Here is a 24888-nt window from a genome sequence, read left to right on the forward strand (position 1 = left end):
ATCCATGCCCCAAGCAACGAACGACCAAGGTGCTGACATATGATGCAACTCTGAGGGCGGTGCATGAATCAGGTCACCGTGTATCTGACATTGATGGCATTTTCGGACGAAACTGAAGCAATCCTTTTCCATGGTCATCCAGTAATAACCTGCCCGCAGGATTTTCTTTGCAAGTATATATCCATTCATGTGGGACCCGCATACCCCCAAATGCACTTCGTTCATAATCTTTTCAGCTTATTTGACGTCTACACACCTCAAAAGATTCAGGCTTGGGGTTTTTTTGTACATAACTTCTCCGCTTAAGAAGAAATTGCTGGCCAGCCTTCTAATGGTTCTCTTTTGGTCTCCACTGGCCTGCTCGGGATATTCCTTTATTTTTAAAAACCTTTTGATATCGTGATACCAAGTCTGAACATCTGGTTCTATCTCAATTGTATTACAATAACCATGCCTTTCTCGAATTTGGATTTCCAGCGGGTCAATATGGACATTACCCGGATACGGCAGCATTGAGGCCAAAATAGCTAATGCATCAGCTAATTCGTTGTGGAATCGAGGAATATACCTGAACTCGACGGACTTGAATGGTTTGCTAAGATCTTCCACATGTTGTCTGTATGGGATAAGCTTGATGTCTCGGATTTCCCATTCACCCTAGGCTTGCCGGATAATCAAGTCAGAATCTCCCATGATTAATAACTCTTTATTATCCAGATCAACTTCCATATTCATGCTCATGATGCAAGCTTCATACTCGGCAATGTTGTTCGTACAGAAGAAAAGAAGTTGGGTTGTGGCCGGATAGTGCTGACCAGTGGGCAAAATCAAAATTGCCCCAATCCCGACACCCTTTGTATTTATAGCTCCATCAAAGAACATTTTCCAAGCATTTGTGTCCTCTGAAATTATTTCAACTGAGTTTACTTCCTTGTCTGGAAAGTATGTACTTAGGGGTTGGTATTCATCATCAACAGGGTTCTCAGCTAGATGATCCGCCAAGGCTTGAGCTTTCATCGCCGTGCGGGTGACATAGACAATGTCAAACTCAGTGAGCAGGATTTGCCATTTTGCTAACCTTCCCATAGGCATTAGTTTCTGGAATATATACTTCAGAGAATCCATTCCGGTTATGAGATATGTGGTATAGGACAAAAAATAATGTCTGAGCTTCTGGGCGACCCAAGTTAGGGCGCAACAAGTTCTTTCCAACAAAGTATACTTAGCTTCATAACTGGTAAACTTCTTGCTCAAGTAGTATATGGCCTGCTCTCTCTTCCCGGTCACATCGTGTTGCCCCAGGACACAACCAAAGGAATTTTTCAAGACTGTCAGATACAAAAAACAAAGGTCTTCCTGGCTCGGGTGGAACCAACACTGGCGGATTTGATAGATATTCTTTGATCTTATCAAAAGCCTCTTGAAATTCATCCGTCCATTTGATCGTTGCATCTTTATTCAGTAGCTTAAATATGGGCCCACAAGCGGTGGTGAGCTGAGCAATGAATCTGCTGATGTAATTCAATCTTCCCAGTAGACTCATGACCTCTTTCTTGGTTCTAGGAGGTGGAAAATCCAGAATAGACTTTATCTTTGTTGGATCTAGCTCGATACCCCTCCGGCTAACTATAAACCCCAGAAGTTTCCCAGATAGAACTCCGAATGCACATTTAGCTGGATTCAATTTCAAGTCATACCTGCACAGACGCTCAAAGAACTTTCTCAAATCCTGCACATGGTCTTCCTGTGTTCTGGAATTAATGATCACATCATCCACATACACCTCAATTTCCTGGTGCATCATGTCATGGAAAATGGCAGTCATAGCCCTCATGTAAGTTGCCCCGGCATTTTTCAGACCGAATGGCATGACCCTGTAATAGTAAGTACCCCACGATGTGGTGAAGGCTATCTTTTCTATGTCTTCTTCATCCATCAAAACTTGGTGAAACCTAGCATAACAATCCACAAAAGACTGTATCTCATATTTGGCGCAATTGTCGACAAGAATGTAGATGTTTGGTAACGAAAAGTTGTCATTGGGTCTTGCTTTGTTCAAATCCCTATAGTAAACACACACTCAGGTTTTCCTGTCTTTCTTTGGTACTGGAACCACATTAGCCAACCATGTGGTGTATCGGACTACTCAGATTACACCAGCTTTCAATTGTTTGACAACTTCTTCTTTGATCTTATCACTGATGTCTGTTTTGAACTTTCTTTGCTTTTGTTGGACAGGCGGACAGTCGAGGTAAGTTGGTAACTTATGTATCACTAAATCGACGCTTAGTCCTAGCATATCATTGTAAGACCATGCAAACACGTCTTTAAATTCAAACAAAAGTTGAATCAATGCATCTCTAGTTTTTTCCTCAGCGTGAATGTTTATCATGGTTTGAAACAAAAGTTAAATCGACTCGGTTTCATTTAAGTTTGGCTTAGGCTTATTCTCAAATTGTTCCAATTCTCGGTTTATTTCCCTAAAAGCCTCATCTTCATCATATTCTGGTTCTTGATTCATTATTTCATAGTTAGACAGCATTTTAGGATCTGGGCATGAAGTCCGCAAGCATGTCATGTTATTTAAGTCCGTATTATTAGAACTGAAAAGAAAAAGATAAGAAAATAGAAAAATCAGAAAGAAATAAAGGAAAAGATCCATAGACGATGAAATATTGATTTCATTTCATTGAATTTGAAGATAAGAGGGTTTACATTGAAATGAAAAGACAACAAAATAAAAACATTCGAGTTACACCCTAAAATAACTCGGAATGCAGAAAAGATGGCAAGACTGAACTACCGGGATTCCCACCTGACAGGGAATGGAGTAGCCTTCCAATTTTGAAGCTTAGCATTTGGCCCCATGTATTGCACCTCAGCAGTGCTTGAGCCTTCCCCCGGTTGGATCATGTAAACCTCGTACATCATTTGTCTCATTGCCTCACAAATGTCCTCAATTTCTTCGGCCATGAAGGCCTCTTCTTCTATATAATTTGGCTTAACAAATGACTTGGCGAGATGCGGGAATGGATGAGGCAGGACCCATCCATTTTTCTTACGCTCATTGGCCCATTTTATGTCGGCATTGGTAGCTTGGAAACCTATGCCAGTGAACTTCTCATTGACAGTCAAAGTGACGGGCTCTATGATGCCTTGTAAGGATACCCCGAGCCCTTTCCCGGGCTTGTACCCATGTTTGATCATTTCACTGGCAACCATGATTGATGCGTTTGATAAGCAGGGTTGAGGAAACGGGGTTCCTTTTTCACACTGGTCGGCAACCATAATTCCAAAGTCTTGATAGACAATGTGCTCACTTCCTTCTCTAGCCTCGAGACACGGGACTGACGAGTCCCTGTAAATGGATTGTTCATCCTCCCCGTGGACGATAATTTCTTGGTTTTCATGTTCGAACATGACCATTTGATGGAGAGTAGAGGGAACTGCTCCTGTGGCATGGATCCACGGTCTTCCTAAGAGAAAGTTATATGATGTATCCATGTCCAGAACTTGGAACGTCACTTCAAAGTCCACGGGCCAATAGTTAGAATTAAGTCAATTTCCCATACCGTATCTCGCTTGATGCCATCAAAAGCGCGCATACAGACATTGTTTGGTCTAATCCTTTCTGTCCCGATTTCCATCCTTTGTAGCATTGAGAGAGGGTAAATGTCGACTCCGGACCCACCTCTAGCATAACCCTTTCACATAATAACCTTCACACTTGACAGTCAAATGAAGGGCTTTGTTGTGATCGGCTCCCTCTAGAGGCAAGACATTGCGGCTGAAGGAGATCCGGTTGACTTCGAAAAATTGCTCAACCATTCTTTCCAATTGTTCGACTGGAGTTTCAATCGGGACATATACCTCATTCAATGTTTTTAGAAGCAACTTCTGATGTTCGTTTGAGCTCATCAGCAAGGATAAAAGTGAAACTTGGGAAGGAGTCTTCCTAAGTTGATCAATTATGGCATATTCCGAAGTTTTCATCCTTCAGAAAAACTCCTCCACTTCTTCAGCACTCACCAGCTTCTTGAGTGGAAACCGCTTCTCCTTGTTTAGCTTCGATTTGTTCAACTCTTCTGGGTTGTGATACTTCCCAGATTGGTTCATTTTATTTACTTCTCCCATGACTTCCTTTCCTTTTTATGTGACCACTATCTTATTGTAGTTCCAAGGGACGACAGTGGGGTCTCTCATGGGATTCTGCGGTGCGCGGCTAATGACCAAAGGCTCATCCAGCCTGGGTGGAATTATTGGCCTCCGCACCACGTAAGTCCCTTTTGGTACATACATCTTTGGCATATTCAGCGTGGCTTTCCTCTATTCAAATCTTTTGGGAGGGCTCAACATGAGTTGTCCCTTCCTGGGGGGCCTAGGAATGTAGAGAATGGCATCTTTAGCAGGTGCTGCCTCTGTCTTTGTTTCCACATCCTTTTCTGCATCTTGGGGAGTTGAATTGATCTTCTTTTCATCTCTAGCTTGTTTTGCCACCGCTTTGGGTTTCTTTTCTGAGTCGGCAATGGCAATGATAGCTTTCAAAGATGGGTTGAATTCTTTGTCCTCACAGATCATCCCAATGACCGGTACGTTGTTGTGAGTTGGTAATGGGTTGTTAGTTACATTGGGGACTTTCGCGTTCCTCAACACTACTCGCTTCAGTTCTATCAGATTTTCAACTACCCTCTTAAAAGTCCAACAGTCTTCAGTGTCATGCCCTTCTGCCCCTGAATGATAAGCACACCTGGTACCGGGCCGGTATGATGGAGATTCCGGATTCTGCCGGTTTGGAGGCACATGCTGCAATAGACCCATTTGGACTAACTTCAGGAACAGGGTCGAGTAAGACTCACTAATAGGGGTGAAGTCGCTTTTCCTGGGGGGCTCACGGGGGCGTGTGTTATATTGGTAGTTGTTCTGTGGTGGGTGGGGATTATACGGAGCTTGGTGAGGATGGTTATTTCTTGGAGATGGAGATCTGTTTTGGTTGTAATGTTGTTGTGGCCGTGTGTAAGGTTGGACATTCATCACCGCATAGGGAGGCGGGGCCGTGTCATATGCTACATCTTGGTGGGGGCAGTAGTGTTGCAAGGTTCGGGAAGGCGGACAAGAATAATCACGGGGTCGACGAGCGTTTCTCGAACTTGAAGCCATCATGGTTCCTTCTTCCCTCTTCTCACGATTTACTAAACCTCCCGAGCCGATATGGATGGCTTGGGAAGTGGCTCTTAAAGCAGATTGACTTATGATGCGGCCCGTTTTCAAGTTGTTTTCTACCATTTCTCCAATTTTTATGGCCTCCGCGAACGGTTTGCCCATGTCAGACATCATGGTTTGGAAGTAATCGGCCTCTTGGGCCTGTAAGAAGACATTGACCATTTCGTCCTCATCCATCAGTGGTTTTACTCTGGCTTTTTATTCACGCCACTTGATAGCGTATTCCCGAAAACTTTTCGAGGCTTTCTTTTTGAGGTTGGTCAGGGAATTCCTATCTGGGGCTATATCAACATTGTATTGGAATTGCCTTACAAAATCCCGGGCCAAGTCGTCCCATATATGCCAATGGGAGATGTCCTGGTCCATATACCACTCAGAAGCGATTCCGGTGAGGCTTTCTCCGAAATAGGCCATTAGTAACTCCTCTTTTCCACCAGCACCCCTCAGCTGGTTACAATATCGCTTCAAGATAGCGATCGGGTCTCCGTGCCCGTCATATCTTTTGAATTTTGGCGTTGTAAAGCCAACAGACAAATGTACGTGAGGCAACATGCACAGATCAACATACGAAATGCTCTTTTGACCACTCAGGCCTTGCATGTTCTTGAGGCTCTGCTCGATGCTTTTTATCTTTCGCGCTATCTCTTCTTGTTCAGGGTTCCTCATGGCTCTTTTATTTTCTATGAGAGACTCATATTGTGGGTGCTGAGGATAGGAGTTTGGGGTAACACGAGCGGTGTCCAGTTGAAATTGGGGTGCTTGAAAAGTGAAAGTTGATGGTTCAAAGCATGGTCGAGGCACTTTTGGTTATGCCGTAGTAGAGGCTGGTGGTTCTGCGAACACTGTAGATGTTATTCCTGAAGACGGTGCCTGGGGGAAAACCTCAGATGGTATACCGTGAAGTTGACAGACATGGTGGGGTACCCAAACGGGATGAATGGGTTGGTCACTGGGATAGGGACATTGGTGGTTCCTCCCGTCCTGGGGAGCAATTCAGGGAATCCAAGGATAGTACTGGGTGGTTCCCTGCCGTTGGACCATGCGTCCCATATTTCTAGCATACGGCATCGTAGCCTTCTATTTTCCTCAGCAGCTGCTGACTCTGACTACGGGATAGCCGATACCAGGCTATCCTCGGGCTCAATGATGGGTAGATGACTTTCTAAGGCCATGGCGATACTTCCCTTAGATCTCGTGAAGTAAGGATGTGAAGCCAGATTACCACAAAAACCAACCACCTAAAAATAGGACTTGTTCTTAAAGCATACACAACAACCTGGTTAGTTTGAGATATTTAACACATAGGGAATCGCATATTAGGGATGCAATGCTCTTAAACAGTTAAACATTTTCTAAATGTTTTTGCAACGGTTGTGTGTTTCATCCCAGCTTTTGTTATCTCCCCTTTTACTTTCTCACTTTCTTTTTCTCTTCTTCTTTTTTAAAATTTTTTATTTCATGGCTATGATCGAATCCTACGTGGATTGCCTACGTATCATGATGCCGCATGAATCAGATCATTACGTAGTTCAGGGGATAAGTGTGAAATAACAAAAACCATGCACATTTTTCATTTCATTTTTCATTAACAAAGATATCTTTTTTTATTATTTTCTATTACAAGGAATTAAAGTACTGACGACTATAAAGGAAAACAATATAGGCTCGAAATAAACAAGACACAACCTTGAACAAAATTCGAAAAACAAAAAGACTAAAAACTCAAAAGTACATAAGAGCCTCTACTGGTACTCTAGGAGCCTGCGGCGCATTAGCTGGTCTTTGTGCGGGCCTTCGCGCAATATCTTCTTGAAGACGGTCTAAGTCATCCATTACCTGGTGAAGGAAGGTCATCATGGAAGCGAAAAACATGGACCAAGTCATGCCTTCACATTCGTGACATTTCATCACAACATAGTCAGCTATCTCCTTAATCCTTATTCTGATAATTCCTTTTTCTTGAAGTAGACGCCCAATTTGCTGTGACCGGGCTTCCAACACTTGTGTGTCTGTGTTGTTTTGGTCCTGTAGATGTTGCACGCTTTCTTCTAGTCGGCAAATTAATGCATAGCAATGCTCTTTTTCTGTCTTAAAATCATTTGTTTGCTGGACCATTTCATTCTCAAGGATAAACAACTTTTTCTTTAGAACTGTTATTTCTTTGTCGTATTTCTGCTTCAAACAGTGGGCATGTTCTTCTGCTTCTTTCGCCAACTTTGTTTGAGCATTTAGCAAATCATTTTCGGCCTTTATCAAGTTAGTTGGATAGTCATGTACCTTCATTCTTAAGTTGTTGATGAGTTTTTCATCTCTCTCGCTCCTTACAGGCATTTCGGTGGCTATCCTCATGTCCCGGAGTTGGGCTCGGAGTGCCTCATTCTCTCGGGTCAATTTTCTCTTTTCACCTTCGGCTACCTGTGCCTGTAAGTCATTGTCAAATGCGAGGTTCCTAAACTTTTCCTCTAAAGCATGGATGATGGCTTGATATTTCTTTTCCTTTTCTCCCCAGGCCAAACGCTCTCGGACTTTGTCATCAAAAGCCTGAATATGAGGCCTTTTGGCGGGCCTTTCAGGCTCGGGCTCATCATTAATGCAATTTCTTCTTTCGAACTATGTGGCATAGCCCGGATCTACTTCACCTCTTGCAAGATCGGGCACTTGGGTATCCTCTTTCAAGTATCGGCAACCATTCCAGATTTGTTGGATTAAAGCCTCGGGAAGTGGGGCTTCGGGGTGTAGCTCAATAACTTGGACACTCAAATCTTCATCCTCAGGCACCACTTGATATCTTCCCAATTGTCTTAGAACCCTTTGCGGTGCATATGGTTGGACACTTCTCAAGCCCATCAATAGCAAATAGTTCTTTGTGGCTGTCATGTATATGACTTCCCTCACTGGGAGCCATCCTAAAATCCACTCAATCTGATTCGCCTTTAAAGTTCTCAAGTGGGCGATCCAAGCTTCAACCCCTTATGGAGAGTTGTAATCTTTTACCCTCTCCTCATAACTCTCAATGCAATTTCTCTTGCTTGGGCTGTAGCTTATAAATTTTGGATGATGACGAAGATGTTCAATTAGCCACATTTGTATAAGGATATTGCAACCTTCAAAGAATGTCTCCCCAAACTTACACCATGTCAATGCCCGATAGATATCCGACAATATAAGTGGAGCAATTGTGTGATCTTCTTTGGCAGTTAGGACTTGTGCAATTCTAGCCATACAGATATCAATTGTCCCTTTTTCATTTGGGAAGACCATGATGCCCAGAAATGCCACTATGAAAGCAAAGCGACGATGAATTTTTCAAATATCTTTGCTTTGCTTGTTGTTCAACCCCTTTTCATGCGTTTCAAACCCATTTGGATGCCCATACCTGGAGTACAAGAAGTAGAAAGAGCAACATCTATCATTTACATTGTTCTTCATTATTTGTTTACTGATGTTCAAGATATCAAAGAACCGGCGCACAGAGGGAGGCCTTGGGAATATAAGTTGCTGATTTCTCAAGTCCCACCCGAAACCAGTATATCCGGCTATTTCCTCCAGGGTGGGAGTGAGATCAAAGTCCGAAAAGCGGAAGACATTGTTAACGGGATCCCAGAAGGGCACTAAAATCTTGATCAGATCATTCTGGGGCTTAACTTTAATAATATCCGTGAGAGCACCCAAATGTTCTACTACCCAGTCTTGACCTTCTTTACCCAAGTCATACCACCACATTTGAATCTGCAGTGGAGCCTGCTCTACAACATTTAATGGCGGGTTCTAGACAGTGTTCATTTTGTACCTGTGAATGGTTAGGGTTAGGGTTGACTCTAGTTCGAAAGACAGACCAGCGGACTCTTTTGCAAAAACCAGTTTTCAATTTTTCAAAGGGAAATCACCTGAAAGTGTCTATTTGTGCAGCATTGGCCAACATGGTCATCTTTGTAATAGTGACCCCTTCTTACTTTCGAATAAAGTTTTGAGGCCAAGGTAAGGCACTTTATGGGAAAGTGATGCCTTATTGACAGACATGTCTGTTCTTATCGAGAATAGCCCTTCTACAATTTAAAGGTATTCTAAGGCTATTCCGGCAAAAACAATGCAAGACACAACCGAAACTGGGTCGGTTTACTCTCTTGACCAAAAAAAAATGGACATATTTATTTATTTACATTATTTTTGGAAAAATTGGGGTCGGTACCGACGAGGTTTGCCTACGTATCTCACATTCGGTGAGAATCAGACCCGCGTAGTTCGGTCAGTTTTGACATGACTGGAAAAAAAAATTGAAATACATTTTCTTTTTCTCTTTTTTTTTCTTCAAAAGTTTTGGCAGAGTTTCGAGGCATTTTCAAATATCGGGGTTTTCGAACCGGGTGAATTTTCTATCCTACCTCACTCTTGGTTTTTCTGTTGATTTTCTTTCCTTAACCGGTCAACAAACAAGCTGAAACAAACAAATGCACACATAGCAGGTAAGATGCATCAGGATGGTCTTTTCTTTTGGGTACACCTGTCCTAGACGGACCCAACTCCTGTGTTGAGTCCCCTAAGTCAAATGCACGTGATGCAAACAAACGTACCTACTAGAGATCCGGTGTGAGACTATGTTATTCTTGGTTTAAACCTGGGGGTGTGTTCTAGACATGGCTTACCCAAGCAGACAGCTTGAGCCGAGGTGGGAGCGACGTACCGGGAGCACGAAAGTCTACCCGGCCTAGTGGCTGATCTATCCTTGTTCTATTTGGTATGACCTCTAACAGAAAAGTGGGTCACACGTACGTGTGCACCATATTTTTAGAAGACTCAAAAGGGAGGCGTAAGTAGACGGTTTAATACAGTTCAAATAATATTAAAGCGGTAAATGAGAGGCAATTAGCACATTAGGCCCACAAAATACAATAATATCAACAATCAATAATGCCAAGTAAAAATAACAATAACAAGCTCGAATTCTTGAACCCTGAACTAGAGATTCTGGGTTCGATCGCCAGCAGAGTCGCCAGAGCTGTCACACCTCCTTTTTTTCGAGTGGGATAGGGATTTTTTCTAATTTAAGTGACATTAATCGAAATGGAATTATTTATTTAATTCAGAGTCGCCACTTGGAATATATATGGTGTCCCGAGTCACCGGTTTATTTTAAATCCCAAATCGAGGAAATTGACTCTATTTATGGTCCGCAAATACAGAAGACCAGGTAAAGAATTCTGTTAAGCCGAGAGAAGGTATGAGGCACTCCCGAGTTCCGTGGTTTTAGCACGGTAGCTTTAATCATACATGGCTTAATCAATTTGTTTAATTACTTATTTTTATGACCTATGTGCGTTTTACCCTTTACCGCTTTTAATTATGGCGTTATGGATTTATCTTTGAAAACGGATCACATGTGTGTAAATCTGCTTTATTCAGCGTGCTAAAAATCATGTCACGTGAACGTGTACACAATTAGTTACGCTTTATTAATTTAATATTTTTTGGCCAAAGTTGCGCGAACGCATACCTCGATTTAATTTTGAAAATCGTGACTATGTCACGCGAACGTGTACACAATCACGATAATAAGCTAAGCTGTGCCTAAAAGCATTTCTACGAGTATTCAGTTTAACAATCATAATCGTGTCACGTGAACGTGTACATAATCACGATAATTTGATTAAATGGTGCCTAAAAGAATTTCTACAGACGTTCATAAGTTGTTTACTCTCCTATACTTTATTCGAGATTAAAAACCTATAAGTTATGGACATGTGATTATTGTGCATGATTTTGGACTAGGGTAGAAACTTGAGATTAGATATCTCGTTCATGAGCCGACATGGGCCCAAAATGAGGGAATATTCAGCTGTCTGCTAAGCAGGCTCATTTGGAGCCCAATCGAATACCATATAAACAAACATTCTCATATTCAAATCATATGTAATCAATTGATAGACTATTCATGCTTCATCTTATAGATGCCTTGCAACAAATCATACAACAATAGGATAAATGGGGAAAGAATAACTGTTTTGAAGAACAAATTACAAAGCTTGCTATTCTAAGAGAATTGAACTAACTGAAGGTGAATCTTCATTTCAAACTTAAAAACCAATATATCTATGTGCAGACTGCATTCGAATCAATTTTGTCCAAAATAGTTACATTACAGGAGACATTAAAGCTGGATATTCATGAGAGTATGAAGGATTAAATGGGCCATAAAGCATTACAGACCACTAAACAGGTAAACTCATAAACCAAAACTCAGCTTTACCACAACCACCAAATCTCAACAGTCCATTCCCAACTTGAATCCTTTGAGACCTCAAACCAAAGACAACCTTAGATTAATACATGTTTGGCAGGTATTTCATATGACAAAACCAGAAAGCATTTGAGTAATTGTGACATGTACATCAGCAAGGAATTACTTTTAATCAATATGAAACTAAGTAAGACCAATTCTTGTTTAAGCTACACATTTAATATTGAATAGAAAAACTAAATCAAAGAAGAACTTAGTGCAGTCGTGTAGCTGAAGCAAGCAATTAGCATATATAGAAAGCTTCTAACACATTTATTGACACTCAAACTTTGTTCATATACTTAAAAGGTACTGCAGTTGTGTAGCACATACATGTTTACAGCAGAACCAAAACAAATAGAAAATAAGTCTGGAATTGAAAAAAAAAAAAAGACAGCAGCAGGAACAAACTCAGGAGCAAAAAATCAACAAGAATAAAGAACCAGCAGCAAACGGAGCTAAGAAAACCAACTTCAGATCCCAGAAAAGATGTAAAAATGAGTTTTTTTTTTAATATATGTTTTCTATAAAACTCTAAGGTTGGAATTCCAGAAAGTTTTTCTACTCAAAAATGAAGAGGAAAGGAATAAAATTTCTAAAAAACAAATGCAGTCAATTTCTGTCTAAAACAGTCTTTAAAATAAAGAAAAGAGTGCCAATTTTTAGAGTGTATTTTCGTGTGTGTCAAGTGTAAAATATGTCTCCCCCCTTATATAGAATATGTGAGAGCCTTATGAGGGAATGAAAATCAGGTACAAAAGAATCTGCCAGCATTTTTTTAAATTCAGGAAAATGGCATCTTTTGTACCAGAAAATGGACAGCTGTATCTAATTTCAGCATCTTTTCTAACAGATTTGGACAGCTGTCCCTTTCTAGAAGTTTCTTCTCATTTTCACTTTTTTTTAACTTCTTAAAATTTACCCTTTTTACCCAAAATCTGATCTAATTTCTGGTTTTCTATTGCACTTTAGTCCCTTCTAGAAACTTCCCAAAAAATAAAACTGAATAAGATGCCATATTTTCAATGCCCTTAAGCCCCTTAAGTTTCAGTTAATACCAATTAGTGCTTCTATCCCATATCTACTGTCCCTTTTTATTTAAGGGAGTCAAACAACAACTAATTAAGCTAAATTAAATAACTAAACTATCGAGCACAAATTAAGCATGAAGCAACGACTAATTACAATCGGTCAATTAGAGAAATGTGCAATTGAAAAACATCAACAAACTATCTAAACTTTAAATTCAGCCAACAACTAATCTTCCAACGATTTTGCTAATGATCAAAACCTAAACTAAACATGATGATATTCAAATAAATGGTTACTAACTTAAATAAACCTACTTTTAATTGAACTAATCAAACCAACAACCAGTTTAACCAATCAAGTATTCAATTATTAATCTTCCTAAACAATCCAGAAATTAAACTAAACAAGCTTAAATCCTCAGGAATAAAGGAAAAATAAAAAATAAAGAAGAGATGACTACCCGCTTTGAAGATATTTGAACCAAAAGAGGTGATCGAGTTCGAAAAAACAGTGGTACTTTGTCCTAAATCTGATGGTCATGCAATGAGTTAAAATTAGCATAAATCGATTGCTCTTGTCAAGAGCAACCTATTGATGTCCATTTCGAACTCATCAGCCGAAATCTGGGCGAAAACACAAAGAACCAATTGGTTTGGATTTCTAGGGTTTTTTAGATCCGAAATTCGAAGGATTTGGTAGGGTTTTGGAAAAATTGATTGTATATCATGAATGGGGTGAGATGAGGGGTATAGGGTGTGAGTTTGAGGGAGTTTGGAATGGCGCCGCCGGCCGGTGAGAGTGAGGGGTTTAGGGGCGGCTAGGTTTAAGCTTAGAGAGGAGATGAAGGAAATGAGAGTGGTCTCTAGGGTTTAGGGGGGATGTTTGGACAATTAAATGAGAAAGGGTGGGGAGTTCGGAGCCGTTAGATCAGAAATCACGAACGACTGAGATTGCTTGGGGCCAAAACGATGTCGTTTAGTTATTGGGCAAAAACGGACTGGGTTTAAAGGAGATTGGGCTGGGCGGATGGAATTGTTTTGGGCCTCTGAGGCTTGGCCCAATTCAAAACAAGACAACCTTCTTCTTTCTTTTGTTTTTCTTTCTTTTCCTTAATTTTTTTAAAAAAAATCTAACTTCATTAATTAAAATCATAAACAAGCTAAACAAAATCCTAAATTAGACTCTAACTTAATCTATTTTATAGAATTAATCTTACTTATTTTACTAATTTAACACTAATTAATTTAAAACTAAAAGCTAAATTGTAGACATGACTATTATATTTTTGTGACTTTTAATTAATAATGCACTTAATTAAAACTAATTAAATCTAAATGCAATTATGACCTACGTGCTATGAAATGAAGCATTAAACAGTTTTGGTATTTTTTAATGACTTTAAAATATAAAGAATGCAAAAAAAATGCAACTAAATGCAAACAATAATTAAAAAAGAATTCTTAAAATTCTATAACATTAAAACAATTAGAAAGATTTATTTTGTGAATTTTGTAGGAGTATTTTCATCAGGCAAAAATCACGTGCTCATATTTATAAATAGGTAAAATTGCATAAAAAATGAAGAAAACTATAAAAAAAACTATATATATATATATATATATATATATATATATATATATATATATATATATATATATATATATATATATATATATATATATATATGCTTCTTCCCAACAAAAAACTAGTCAAAACAATCTATTATACGCTACTTAGAAACTCAAGTAACTTGAGTCGAAAAGAATAAAGTTTTATATATGGAGGAACAAAAAGGATGATTAACCTTCAATTTGAACTTTGAACTTGCTGCTATAAAAGGGAATATAGTTCTCTTTGTATTTGTAAAAAAAAATTAATTATTCGTTGTTTTTGAGAGATATTAGTAGACTAGCGGACAAGATAAAGAATTGGAAAAGACCATGAATTGGGGATTCAATCAATAAAAAGGTCTTGACTTTTAAATTTAATACATTTCAGTTCCTTTTTAAAACTTTTTAGTAATTACCAAGATGAATTTTGAAAATTTGGGTATTATATGAAGGATTTATTCAACAAATTTTGTTTTAATTTGAAAAAATCTCTGGGGTTTACACCTCACTAAAAATACTCGCCTCGAACGCCCCGAGCGTACGCCTCTTGAAACTTTCGCCCCACCCCATCGCCCCAAGGCGTTTTTGGTGCGCCTCGCCCCAGGACTCGTCCCGGGCGGGGTTCGCCTCGAAAACGCCTTTTAAAACACTGGGTGCAAACGCAGACATGGTGATTGATGTGGATCGTGCTGCTAATGTACCATGTTGGTTGAGTATATGGACTATGTCTTTTTATATGATTTTGGATAATTCTCAATTCATAAATGTATAGAGTATGTTTTTTTTATGTGATTTTGGATAATTCTTAATTCATGAAGGCACTTGGGATTGATTTGGGCACAATATTCATTTTCATAACATGGTATTAGGCCTAGTAAATTCTTATTCTTAGAGCCCGTTTGGACATAAGAATTGTTTCACTTTTTTTTAAAAAATTTTACTTTTTTTCGAAATCAGTGTTTGGCCATAAAATTTCCAATTTCACTTGAAGATAAATTTTAGAATTTTTCGAAAATTTTAAAAACTCCAAAAAGTTATTTTTCAAAATTCACTCCGATCACTCACAAAACAACCCAAAATTATATTTATGTCCAAACACAACTCTAATTTTCAAATACCATTTTCACTTGAAAAAGAATTTCACTTTTTTTTAGAATTTTAACCAAAATCAAGTCTAATCAAGCAGAGAGATTTTAGAATCTGACTTTAGTTGAAAATATATGTTGTGATATCTTTATAAGATTTTGAACAGTCGTGAGCTAATATTTTAAGTTAAGTTAAAGTCTGATGCCATTTTCTTTAGTAGAAATGACGTCGAATAGACCTTTTTTAAATCATTGTTTATATTTTGACACTGTTAAAAATAATTTTGAAAAAGTAGTCCCATATTAGGATTTTAAAGCACAATCGCCAGAATTTTAAAGAACCTAAAGTTTTGACGATCACCTGAATTTTCAGCACCAGAATTTTGAGGCACCAAAATTATGACGATCGTCAAAATTTTCAACTAGAATGCCGAAAAAATCTGGTGATCCGTCGGGATTTAGCCACACCCGACGATCACCATAACTGCTAAAATTTTGCCCAGCATGCTCTAAAATTCTAGTGACAAAAAAAAAAAAAAAAAATCCTACCCGGCGTATTATAAAATTCTGGCATGGGGTATCTTTCTCAAAACTTCTATTATTGGGATAAAAACATTAAGGGATTTTTACCTTCCTATACACTATTTGAAACCTTATTACTCTCCCTACTCAAGTTTCAATTTAATTACATGATCATATACAATTTATCAATTATATACAAATAAGTTTTAAATGAGTATCCCTATTAGGAATTGAATAAGGAATATCAGTTATTTCCTTATCCCTTTATACTTGCCCACTCTCTCTCTCCGTCTCTTTCTCTCTCTCTTTATTCGTCTTTCTACTTTCCTTCTCTCCGTGGGATAATACTAGGTATGTTGTTGTTGATGTTCTCTATTTTTTTATGCTTTCTTTTTGTATAGAGTTTTAATGGAATTTATCAATGGATTTCAATCGTTTTAACTTAGCAATTTTCTTTCATGTTACACAATTGGTATTCAAATTGAAATTGTCAATCAATAAATTTTCAAGTGTTTGACTCTCCACCATTGACAGCCATTAAAAAGCTTTGAAGCTTTGAAATCGAATTTGGGTTTTCAAAAACTATTTTTTGTTTGGAATGGGTGTTGTTGCATACAATTAAAAATATTGTTTGGAGTTTATATCTCAATTTTGAGGATGTTTTGGTGAAGATTAGACTTGATTTTGGTTGAATTTTAGATTGAAACTCGAATAAGAAGAAGAAGAAGAAGAAGAAGAAGAAGAAGAACACATGACATACAATATCTTACGAAATTGTAGTAAAGTTGTATGTAAATTATATTCTGTTGTAGTTATATATATTTTTTTATTTGAATGTTGTATGAAAGTTAAAAAATAGTTGTATAATGTATGAATAGTTGTATAAAATTTGTATTTAAGTTATCAATACTATCTTTTTACATAAAGTTGTTGATATGTATCAAAATTGTATTAAGAGAGTAAGTTTTGGTTAGAATTTTAGAGAGGAAGAATCACACACCACAGACAAAATATATACAAAGACATATTGTATAAAATTTATATAAAAATTATATTTAAGTTGTATGATAATATTGTAGTTGTATTTAACTGGGTATAAATAATGTATGAATATTGTAGATAAGTTGTATAATATATAATTAGTTGTATGAAATTTATTTTTACTATATATGTTGTTGTAGATATTCAAATTTGCATTAAATTTTTACCAAATTTATTTTTAATTTGTATGTTGATATACCATATATTGTTCTTTTCTCAGTTGATTTTATCTTCTCTGAAGTCCAAGGAGATACTAAATTTTGTTCAGCTGCAACATTCGATGTAGGTTTTTCGTCGCATGCTTTTGGAGACATTACCTTCTTACTATGCCTCGTTTACACTATGTTAAGGTGTGACAATGCCCCCTATTATTTTTGGTAAAATTATTGATTAAATTGATGGTTCATCTTATTCCCATATAGAAAGGGGGAAAAGAAATTTTTGGAAAAATATTGTCTTCCAACTTCAAATGAACCGTTGCTGGATAGTACTTTCATGGCAATAACAGGGGACCGTTGGGAGCTTGGACCAAATGACGAATCTTCTCATCCAACTAGACAATTTCCATTATTAAATATAAGTTCAATCCGAAGAAAAGAGGGGAGAGGAGAAAAAAAAGGAAAAAAGTGTAACTAAATCCCTTGATTGAAAATACTAATAATGGATTGGGAGCCTTTTAAGGTGTAATGTATATAATTTATAAGTAATCCTTGTTTAGGGTGTGTAATATACAAAATTAGAATAATTTTGGTAAATAAATTTTAAATATTGTGTAGAAACGAAAAAATCCCATAAATTAATAGTGGTACAAAAGTATCCATTCTCCCTTTTCTTTTACACTTGGTTGGGCCAAGTAATAATATTAAGTACAGAATTTGCACTAGTTTTTCTGTAAAATGAGGGAAGGATTGTAGGGTAGGTCCTTATTACAAACTTTGAAGGGCTCAATATTCATATTCCCATCTTGACTGTTGTTGCATTTTATAAGATTTGGGCTTCATAAAATTAGATGGGCTTGAACCATATTTTATTGTGAGGTCAAATGGTCAATCACAGGAAACATCAGAAAAACAAGTTGGTGTGGTGAACAAAACAAGCTGATTTACCATATGGAGTTTTTTGGTGTATGTGTCACACATCTCCCAAACTCTTTACTTCTCGTGGGATATAGGAGTGATCATTTTATAAATAATTTAGATTAATACATGGTTTAAATCGGTTATTACACATGTTGCGGCCACATTGGACGAACATCCGTTTTGTTCTTATTTTATGTTCGCTCCACTTCATTTTGCAACATTATTACTACTTGAAGAATAAAAAATATGACCTATTTTTTTCTAATATTAAATATTCTTATTTAATAACTATGTTTATAGTAGTATCCTTTATCGAAAATGAAATATTCAATATTTTTCCTACTTCAAAATTTTTATTGAAAGGAGAAATTAAAGTATAAATTTCAAATTGTAACCAAAAGAAAAATGGTTTCACTTGCGTACTTCAAAATTTTTACGGGTCGGTTGGAGTAATAAAAATAGATTTTATCACTTGAAAAAGTCGAAAAAGAACAGAAGAAAGCGGTATGATTGTAGTTATGTCAATGCATTTCTCAAAAGAAATGGATAGTGATAACAGGACATTTTTCCAATATCCGTATTGCCACGGAAACGTAACTATGAAAGATTTCTTCGGTTGGTAATTACTATAATTGTGATACTATGCATTTTTTTAACAAAAGTCACACTTCCCTAACGAATTAAGTTGCCCCTCCTCAAATGTCAAATCCTTGTCTAATTGGATTGAGCTGAAAACTAATACATGGGATGAATCATCGTTATACTTTTGGAGCATGGAAACATGGATCACCGGGTGGACTGCCGATAAGCTCGGTGGCAATGCAGGTTTGTAGGCCACCTCACCAATTCTCTCAAGGATCTCAAAGGGACCGATATACCTAGTGCTCAACTTGCCCTTCTTACCGAACCTCATCACACCCTTCATCGGTGAAACTCGCAGCAAAACCCTCTCTCCCACCATGAATGCTACATCACGAGCCCTCCCATCAGCGTAACTCTTTTGCCTAGATTGAGTTGTACGAAGCCGATCCTGAATCAACTAGACTTTCTCCAAGGCATCTCGAACTAAATCTGTGCCGAACAACCTAGCCTCTCTCAGCTCAAACGAACCAACTGGAGAACGAAACCGCCTCCTATATAAGGCCTCATAATGAGCCATCTGTATACTCGATTGGTAGTTGTTGTTGTAGGCAAACTCCGCAAGCAGTAAGAACTGATCTAAGAACCCCCGAAGTCCATAACATAGGCGCGTAGCATGTCCTCCAAGATCTGAATGGTGCGCTCGGACTGCCCACTCGTCTGGGTATGAAATGATGTACTCAACTCAACCGACGTACCTAACTCCAGCTGTACCGCTCTCCATAAATGCGATATGAACTATGTGCCTCGATCAGAGATAATAGACACCGGCATGCCGTGAAGATGAACAATCTTCCAGATATAGATTTGAGCCAGTTTTTCTAAAGAATAGGTAGCCGCCAGCGGAATGAAATGCACCGACTTGGTCAAGCTATCCACAATGACCCATACTGCATCAAATTTCTTCAAAGTCCGTGGGAGCCCAATAACGAAATCCATGGTAATACGATCCCATTTCAACTCGAGAATCTCAAGTCTTTGAACCAAACCGCCAGACCTCTGATGCTCGTACTTCACCTGCTGGCAGTTCAAACACCGAGCTTCATACTCTACTATATCTTTATTCATTCTACTCCACCAATAATGCTGCCTCAAATCCTGATTGGGCACCCTTATCAATAAACTTACACATCCTATCCACATTGGGCACGTAAATCCGACCCTGCATCCGCAACACCCCATCATCTCCGATAGAAATCTCCTTTTCATCACCGTGATGCATTGTGTCCTTAAGGACAAACAAATGGGGGTCGTCATACTGATACTCTCTGATGCGCTTATACAAAGAAGACCGAGAAACCTTGCAAGCAAGAACCCGATTAGGCTCTGAAACATCTAACCTCATGAACTGATTGGCCAAAGCCTGAACATCTGATGCTAGCGGTCTCTCACCAACTGGAATATACGCAAGGCTACCCATTCTCACAACCTTTCTACTCAAGGCATTGGCCACCACATTGGCCTTCCCGGGATGATACAAAATGGTGATATCATAGTCTTTTAACATCTCTAACCACCTTCGCTGCCTCAAGTTTAGATCCATTTGCTTAAACAAGTGTTGTAGACTCCGATGATCTGTGAATACCTCAAACGACACACCGTATAGGTAATGCATTCAAATCTTCAATGCATGAACAATAGCTGCCAACTCTAAGTCATGAACGGGGTAGTTCTTCTCATGAATCTTTATTTTCCTAGATGCATAGGCAATCACCCTACCTTCTTGTATCAACACGGCGCCAAGCCCAGTACATGACGCATCACAATACACAGTGTAAGGCGCCAAACCCGTAGGCAACACCAACATTGGAGTTGTAGTCAAAACAGTCTTAAGATTCTAAAAGCTCAACTCACACTCATCAGACAACCTGAATAGGGCACCCTTCTGGGTCAATCTAGTCAATGGGGCTGCGATAGATGAAAACCCCTCCACAAACCGGCGATAATAACCCGCCAAAACTAGGAAGTTCCGAATCTCTGTAGCTGAAGTAGGTCTAGGCCAGTTCTAAACTGCCTCTATCTTCTTAGGATCCTCTTTAATGCTCTCGGAAGATACAACATAGCCCAAAAAGGAAACCAAATCCAACCAAAACTCACACATTGAAAACTTGGCATATAACTAACTATCTCTCAAGGTTTGAAGTACAACCCGAAGATATATCATCAATAAAGATGATCATAAAAAAATTCAAATAAGGCTTGATTACCCGATTTCTTGGTCAAATTAAATTTATATGAATTACATACTTTCTTATTTAAATAGAAAAAATTGAAACTATAGAACTACGAATATATAGTACGCAAATAAATAAATAAAAAACGAATATATAGTACTCGTAGTTCGCATTTCACGCTTCATTCTTGTTCCTGACAGATGTGAGTTTTAATATGTATATTTCAAATTCCGACCTAAATTAGAGGTTTTAGGCTTTCTTGGCCTTATACAATGTTGAATTTAAGAAAATGTCTTTTTAGATCTTTTATGTATAAATGAAAGATCTCTTATGTGTAAAACTAAATTTTTCACGTGTAAAAAAAAGAGGTAGGGTCATAAAACTAAAAATAAATTTGTAAAAGACCAAAAAATCAATTGACCCCCTAAATTACTCCTCGATCGAAAAAATTTCCTAAAGTTTATAGCGCTAACTCCTTAAATATGAGTTATGCAACAATATATTGCGAGCAGTTTACTTTTAGGTTTCCTGCAAGAGTATTACTCCTACTTCATTGGGAAAAAAATATAATGTAGTAGTTTTTGAGTCGGGTTATGTATATATAATTTCCGCAATAAGATGTTTACGCAATGTTAATTACTTGATTTAGAGTAAAGATAATCACTTTTACAACTTTAAATTTCTAGCTTCCTGTAATTTTGGCTGATGGGCAGACTTAGGTAGTCTCAACGTAGGATAATGACACCATAGGCGACAAGAGAGATCAAAGGCAACTTTCCAGGATTGGTGGCTTTTTTCTTTACTTCGACAACATGAATATTTTTCCAATTTCGTGCAGAATAAGCAAGTTGACTTGCCAGAAAAAAATATACTCCCTCCTTTCCAAGAACCTGTTTAATTGGGCAAGAAATTTAAGAAAAAATGAAGACTTTTATAATTTATGGTCCTAAACAAGTCAAAAAGGGGACCAGAATATTTGTGTGGTTATTAAAACTTCTCATTAAGGGTAGAATTGTAAGTTTAACCTAAATTGTTTTCAAATTTAGAAAGGGGTCATTCTTTTTGGAAAGAACCAAAAAGAAAATAGATTCACATAAACTGGAACGGAGGTAGTATAGGTTTAATTTGTTTAGTATATTTAAAGTGTTGGATATATGTAATTTTCATGCTCTTCTTTATAACACGATTGCAGGAAAGCCTAGACTTTGGTCACTTTATAATGAAAATGACACCACACAAATCAAAGATCTATTATATAGTACTTCACAGTCAACAAAATCTCAAGAATACCAACAATACTACTACTAACAGCATCCAAAATAGTGCCTTTTTCCCACCCGTCTCAGGTAATTAATTAACGACCATTTTCTATTAATCTTCTATGTGACTTGAGCTCTCGACCTACCCGTTAAAAATCATGAGACATCTCTCCTATTGAATCAAACTCTCATCGCATTCATATGTACTATTAAAATTATCAAACACTATTGTACATATTACAATACATCCCACTGCAAAATCAGAAGAGCCGTGCACGAATTGCCCGATGGCCGATTCCAGGACTTGGGACTGACTCCAAATTGCGATCAACATGGCCGCCAGCATATTGCTTTTTCTTATAATTAACAAATGCGGCGTGACCTCTTTTGCTTGGTGAAGAAGGTGAGATTTTTCCTTTGGGAAGGGCATTTAATAGCAAATTAGCTTCTCGAGAACGAGCTGAATCAGTATTCTTCTTATCCTTGCTGTTCAAAAGTTTTCTTGCTTCAAAACATGGTGCAGTACAGACAAATAGAATAACCAAAGCAATGAAAAGCATCATTTCAAAACGAGCCATTGTTACTTTAATGAGAGGGTAATAACAAGCTCGTGGGATGGAGGCTGATGAAATGGAAATGGTAGCAAAAGAAAAATAGAATTTGTTGGAATTATGAAGAAAATTGAAAGGAAAAAGCAGAGGGATTTATAGGAAATAAAAAGAGGATATTTTAAGAGAGGCGTGAGGGTCAAGTTAGTTTTGCATGGTCAAGATATATTAAATGTTTAAAATATATTCTAAGAATATTTTGGGAGATCCGGGATCGATTTCCTTCACCAGCAACCTCTTCGGTCAGAGCTCGTCGCACCGGGTGTGCCTAATGCGGTTTACATCTCCTATTTGGTTTGCGAGTTATTGTTATGTGCTGAACAAGTTACCTAATGCGCACCCAAAAGGTAGCGGTTGCGGATTTCCTTGGAAATTTTTCAAAAAAAAAAAAAAATATATTTCGCTTGTGTTTCCTACTAAGTATCGTAGAAATTGGCCTGGGCGGAATTTGGGTAGGTACAGATGAACTAAACTAAGCCGCCAGCATTTGCTGTTCCCCATCCATGTTCAAAAGTACACTTTGCTGGCCCAGGGACGGAACTAGTGGTGCAAGAGGCCGGTTCATTAGAACCTCTTTTGAAAAACATTTGCCGTGTATGTATATATATCAAAGTTACTCTTTTTACGTGTGTATATATATATATATATTAAAGGTTGAATCACTTAATTAGTTTATTCGTATAATTACTTCTTTATATTTTGAATCTCCTTTAGTGAAAATTCTGATTCGGCGACTGAATTGGCCCTCTTGCTATTCCTTATATATGCTTTTCCTATCAGTTTGGTTTGGGGCCGGGATTACGAAGGTTCACTTCACTTGGTTGAGTGTATATTGCATTTTCAGTAGGGGCACGTATATATCATCTGCAGTGACTTCTGTACTTGTGCACGCAAAGTCTAGTTTGAAGCCTTTTTAGTAATATCAATACTCACTTGCATTACCTTCCACGAAAAGAGGGCTCAAAGATTCGAGTTAATGCTGCTTTGACGAGATTGACAGAGACTCATTGTGTTACAAGACATAAATAGTAACAAAGGCAAAAAGAATAAAAGAAGCGTGGATGAATCAAGTGCTTATTGACAAGACTAGTACTTTATAGGAGAAGACTAGTTTTGTTGAAGCCCCTAAAGTCTAAACAAATTGATTAGGCAGAATGACCTAAATGACACCTATACTTGTGTCACTTTGTCATGTCGGTCCTTTTACTTTACTTTTTTTTATCCAGACACTTTAACTTGTTCAAAATTTATATTTTAAACCCCTCTGACCATGTGTGTATCTCACTTGCTTGACGTGGATGATACATTATATTCCACGTCATTTTTTATATTTTATCTACTAAAAACACTTATTATTTACTATTTTCTTAAAGAAAAAGAAAAAGAAAATCAATGCCTCCATCTCATCTCTCTTCCCTCAAATTCACAGATTTCTTCTTCCTTGTCCATCTCATATCCCTTTTCCATTTTCATCTCCCTTCTCTGTCTCACTATTCCGTCGATGAAAAATCATTTAGGTAGTTTTTACTCAAATGATGAAATTGGTCAGGCCAAGAAAATGGCTATTCATACAAATGATCCAAATTTTGATGAACCGGAAGAGAATCAAACTGAATCTTGAACTGAATCTGTGTGTGTGTGTACTGTGCATGTGTGTGTGTGTATGTATGTGTGTGTGTATGTATATAAATATATATACAATTTAGGATGTTAAATATATGTCGATTATAAGTAACAATAATATATAAGTGTTTGATCATTTGGACCACTAATACCGACCGATTTCGGTCGGTATTTTTATAATTATATTAAAAGTAATTTTTTATTATAAAAAAAATAATTGACGCAGGGCGAGAAAAAATAAATTAGAATTTTTGACCACATCGGTCGGTATTTTTATAATTATATGAAAAATAATTTTTTATTATAAAAAAAAGCTAATTGACGCATGGCGGGAAAAAATAAATTAAAATTTTCGACTGATTGCGGTCGGTATTTTTATAATTATATGAAAATTAATTTTTTATTATAAAAAACCAATTGACGCAGGGCGGTAAAAAATAAATTAAAATTTCCAACCGACTTCGTCGGTATTCTATAATTTTTTTAATTAATCATTTCTTTTGTAGATAGTATGCAAGTCTGACCAGGATTTGGTCAAATATTGACTATTTTCCGACCGTAGTCGGTCAGAAATTTCAAGTGTGTTAGATAAAGCAAACTTTCTTTTTTGTGGGACCACATTTTCTGACCGATTGTGTCGGTATTTTTATTTATAATTTGTTATTTGATTTTTTTCGATCAATTTACTTCGTTTTCGACTAATTTCGGTCGGTATGCTCTGA

At 37.5% G+C, this 24888-nt stretch overlaps 2 protein-coding genes across 2 annotated transcripts; both read right to left on the reverse strand.

Moving 5' to 3' along the window:
* Positions 1-657: 657 nt before the first annotated feature.
* LOC138895498 (uncharacterized) lies at positions 658-1125 on the reverse strand. The gene has a single exon (XM_070180189.1). It carries the CDS (start codon positions 1123-1125, stop codon positions 658-660), a length of 468 nt encoding a protein of 155 aa, XP_070036290.1.
* A 4293-nt stretch (positions 1126-5418) lies between these two features.
* LOC138895499 (uncharacterized) lies at positions 5419-5886 on the reverse strand. The gene has a single exon (XM_070180190.1). The coding sequence runs from the start codon at positions 5884-5886 to the stop codon at positions 5419-5421; it is 468 nt and encodes a 155-aa protein (XP_070036291.1).
* Between the last annotated feature and the right edge of the window lie 19002 nt (positions 5887-24888).

The sequence above is a fragment of the Nicotiana tomentosiformis genome, chromosome 7 (assembly GCF_000390325.3).
Source record: "Nicotiana tomentosiformis chromosome 7, ASM39032v3, whole genome shotgun sequence".
Taxonomy (NCBI): domain Eukaryota; kingdom Viridiplantae; phylum Streptophyta; class Magnoliopsida; order Solanales; family Solanaceae; genus Nicotiana; species Nicotiana tomentosiformis.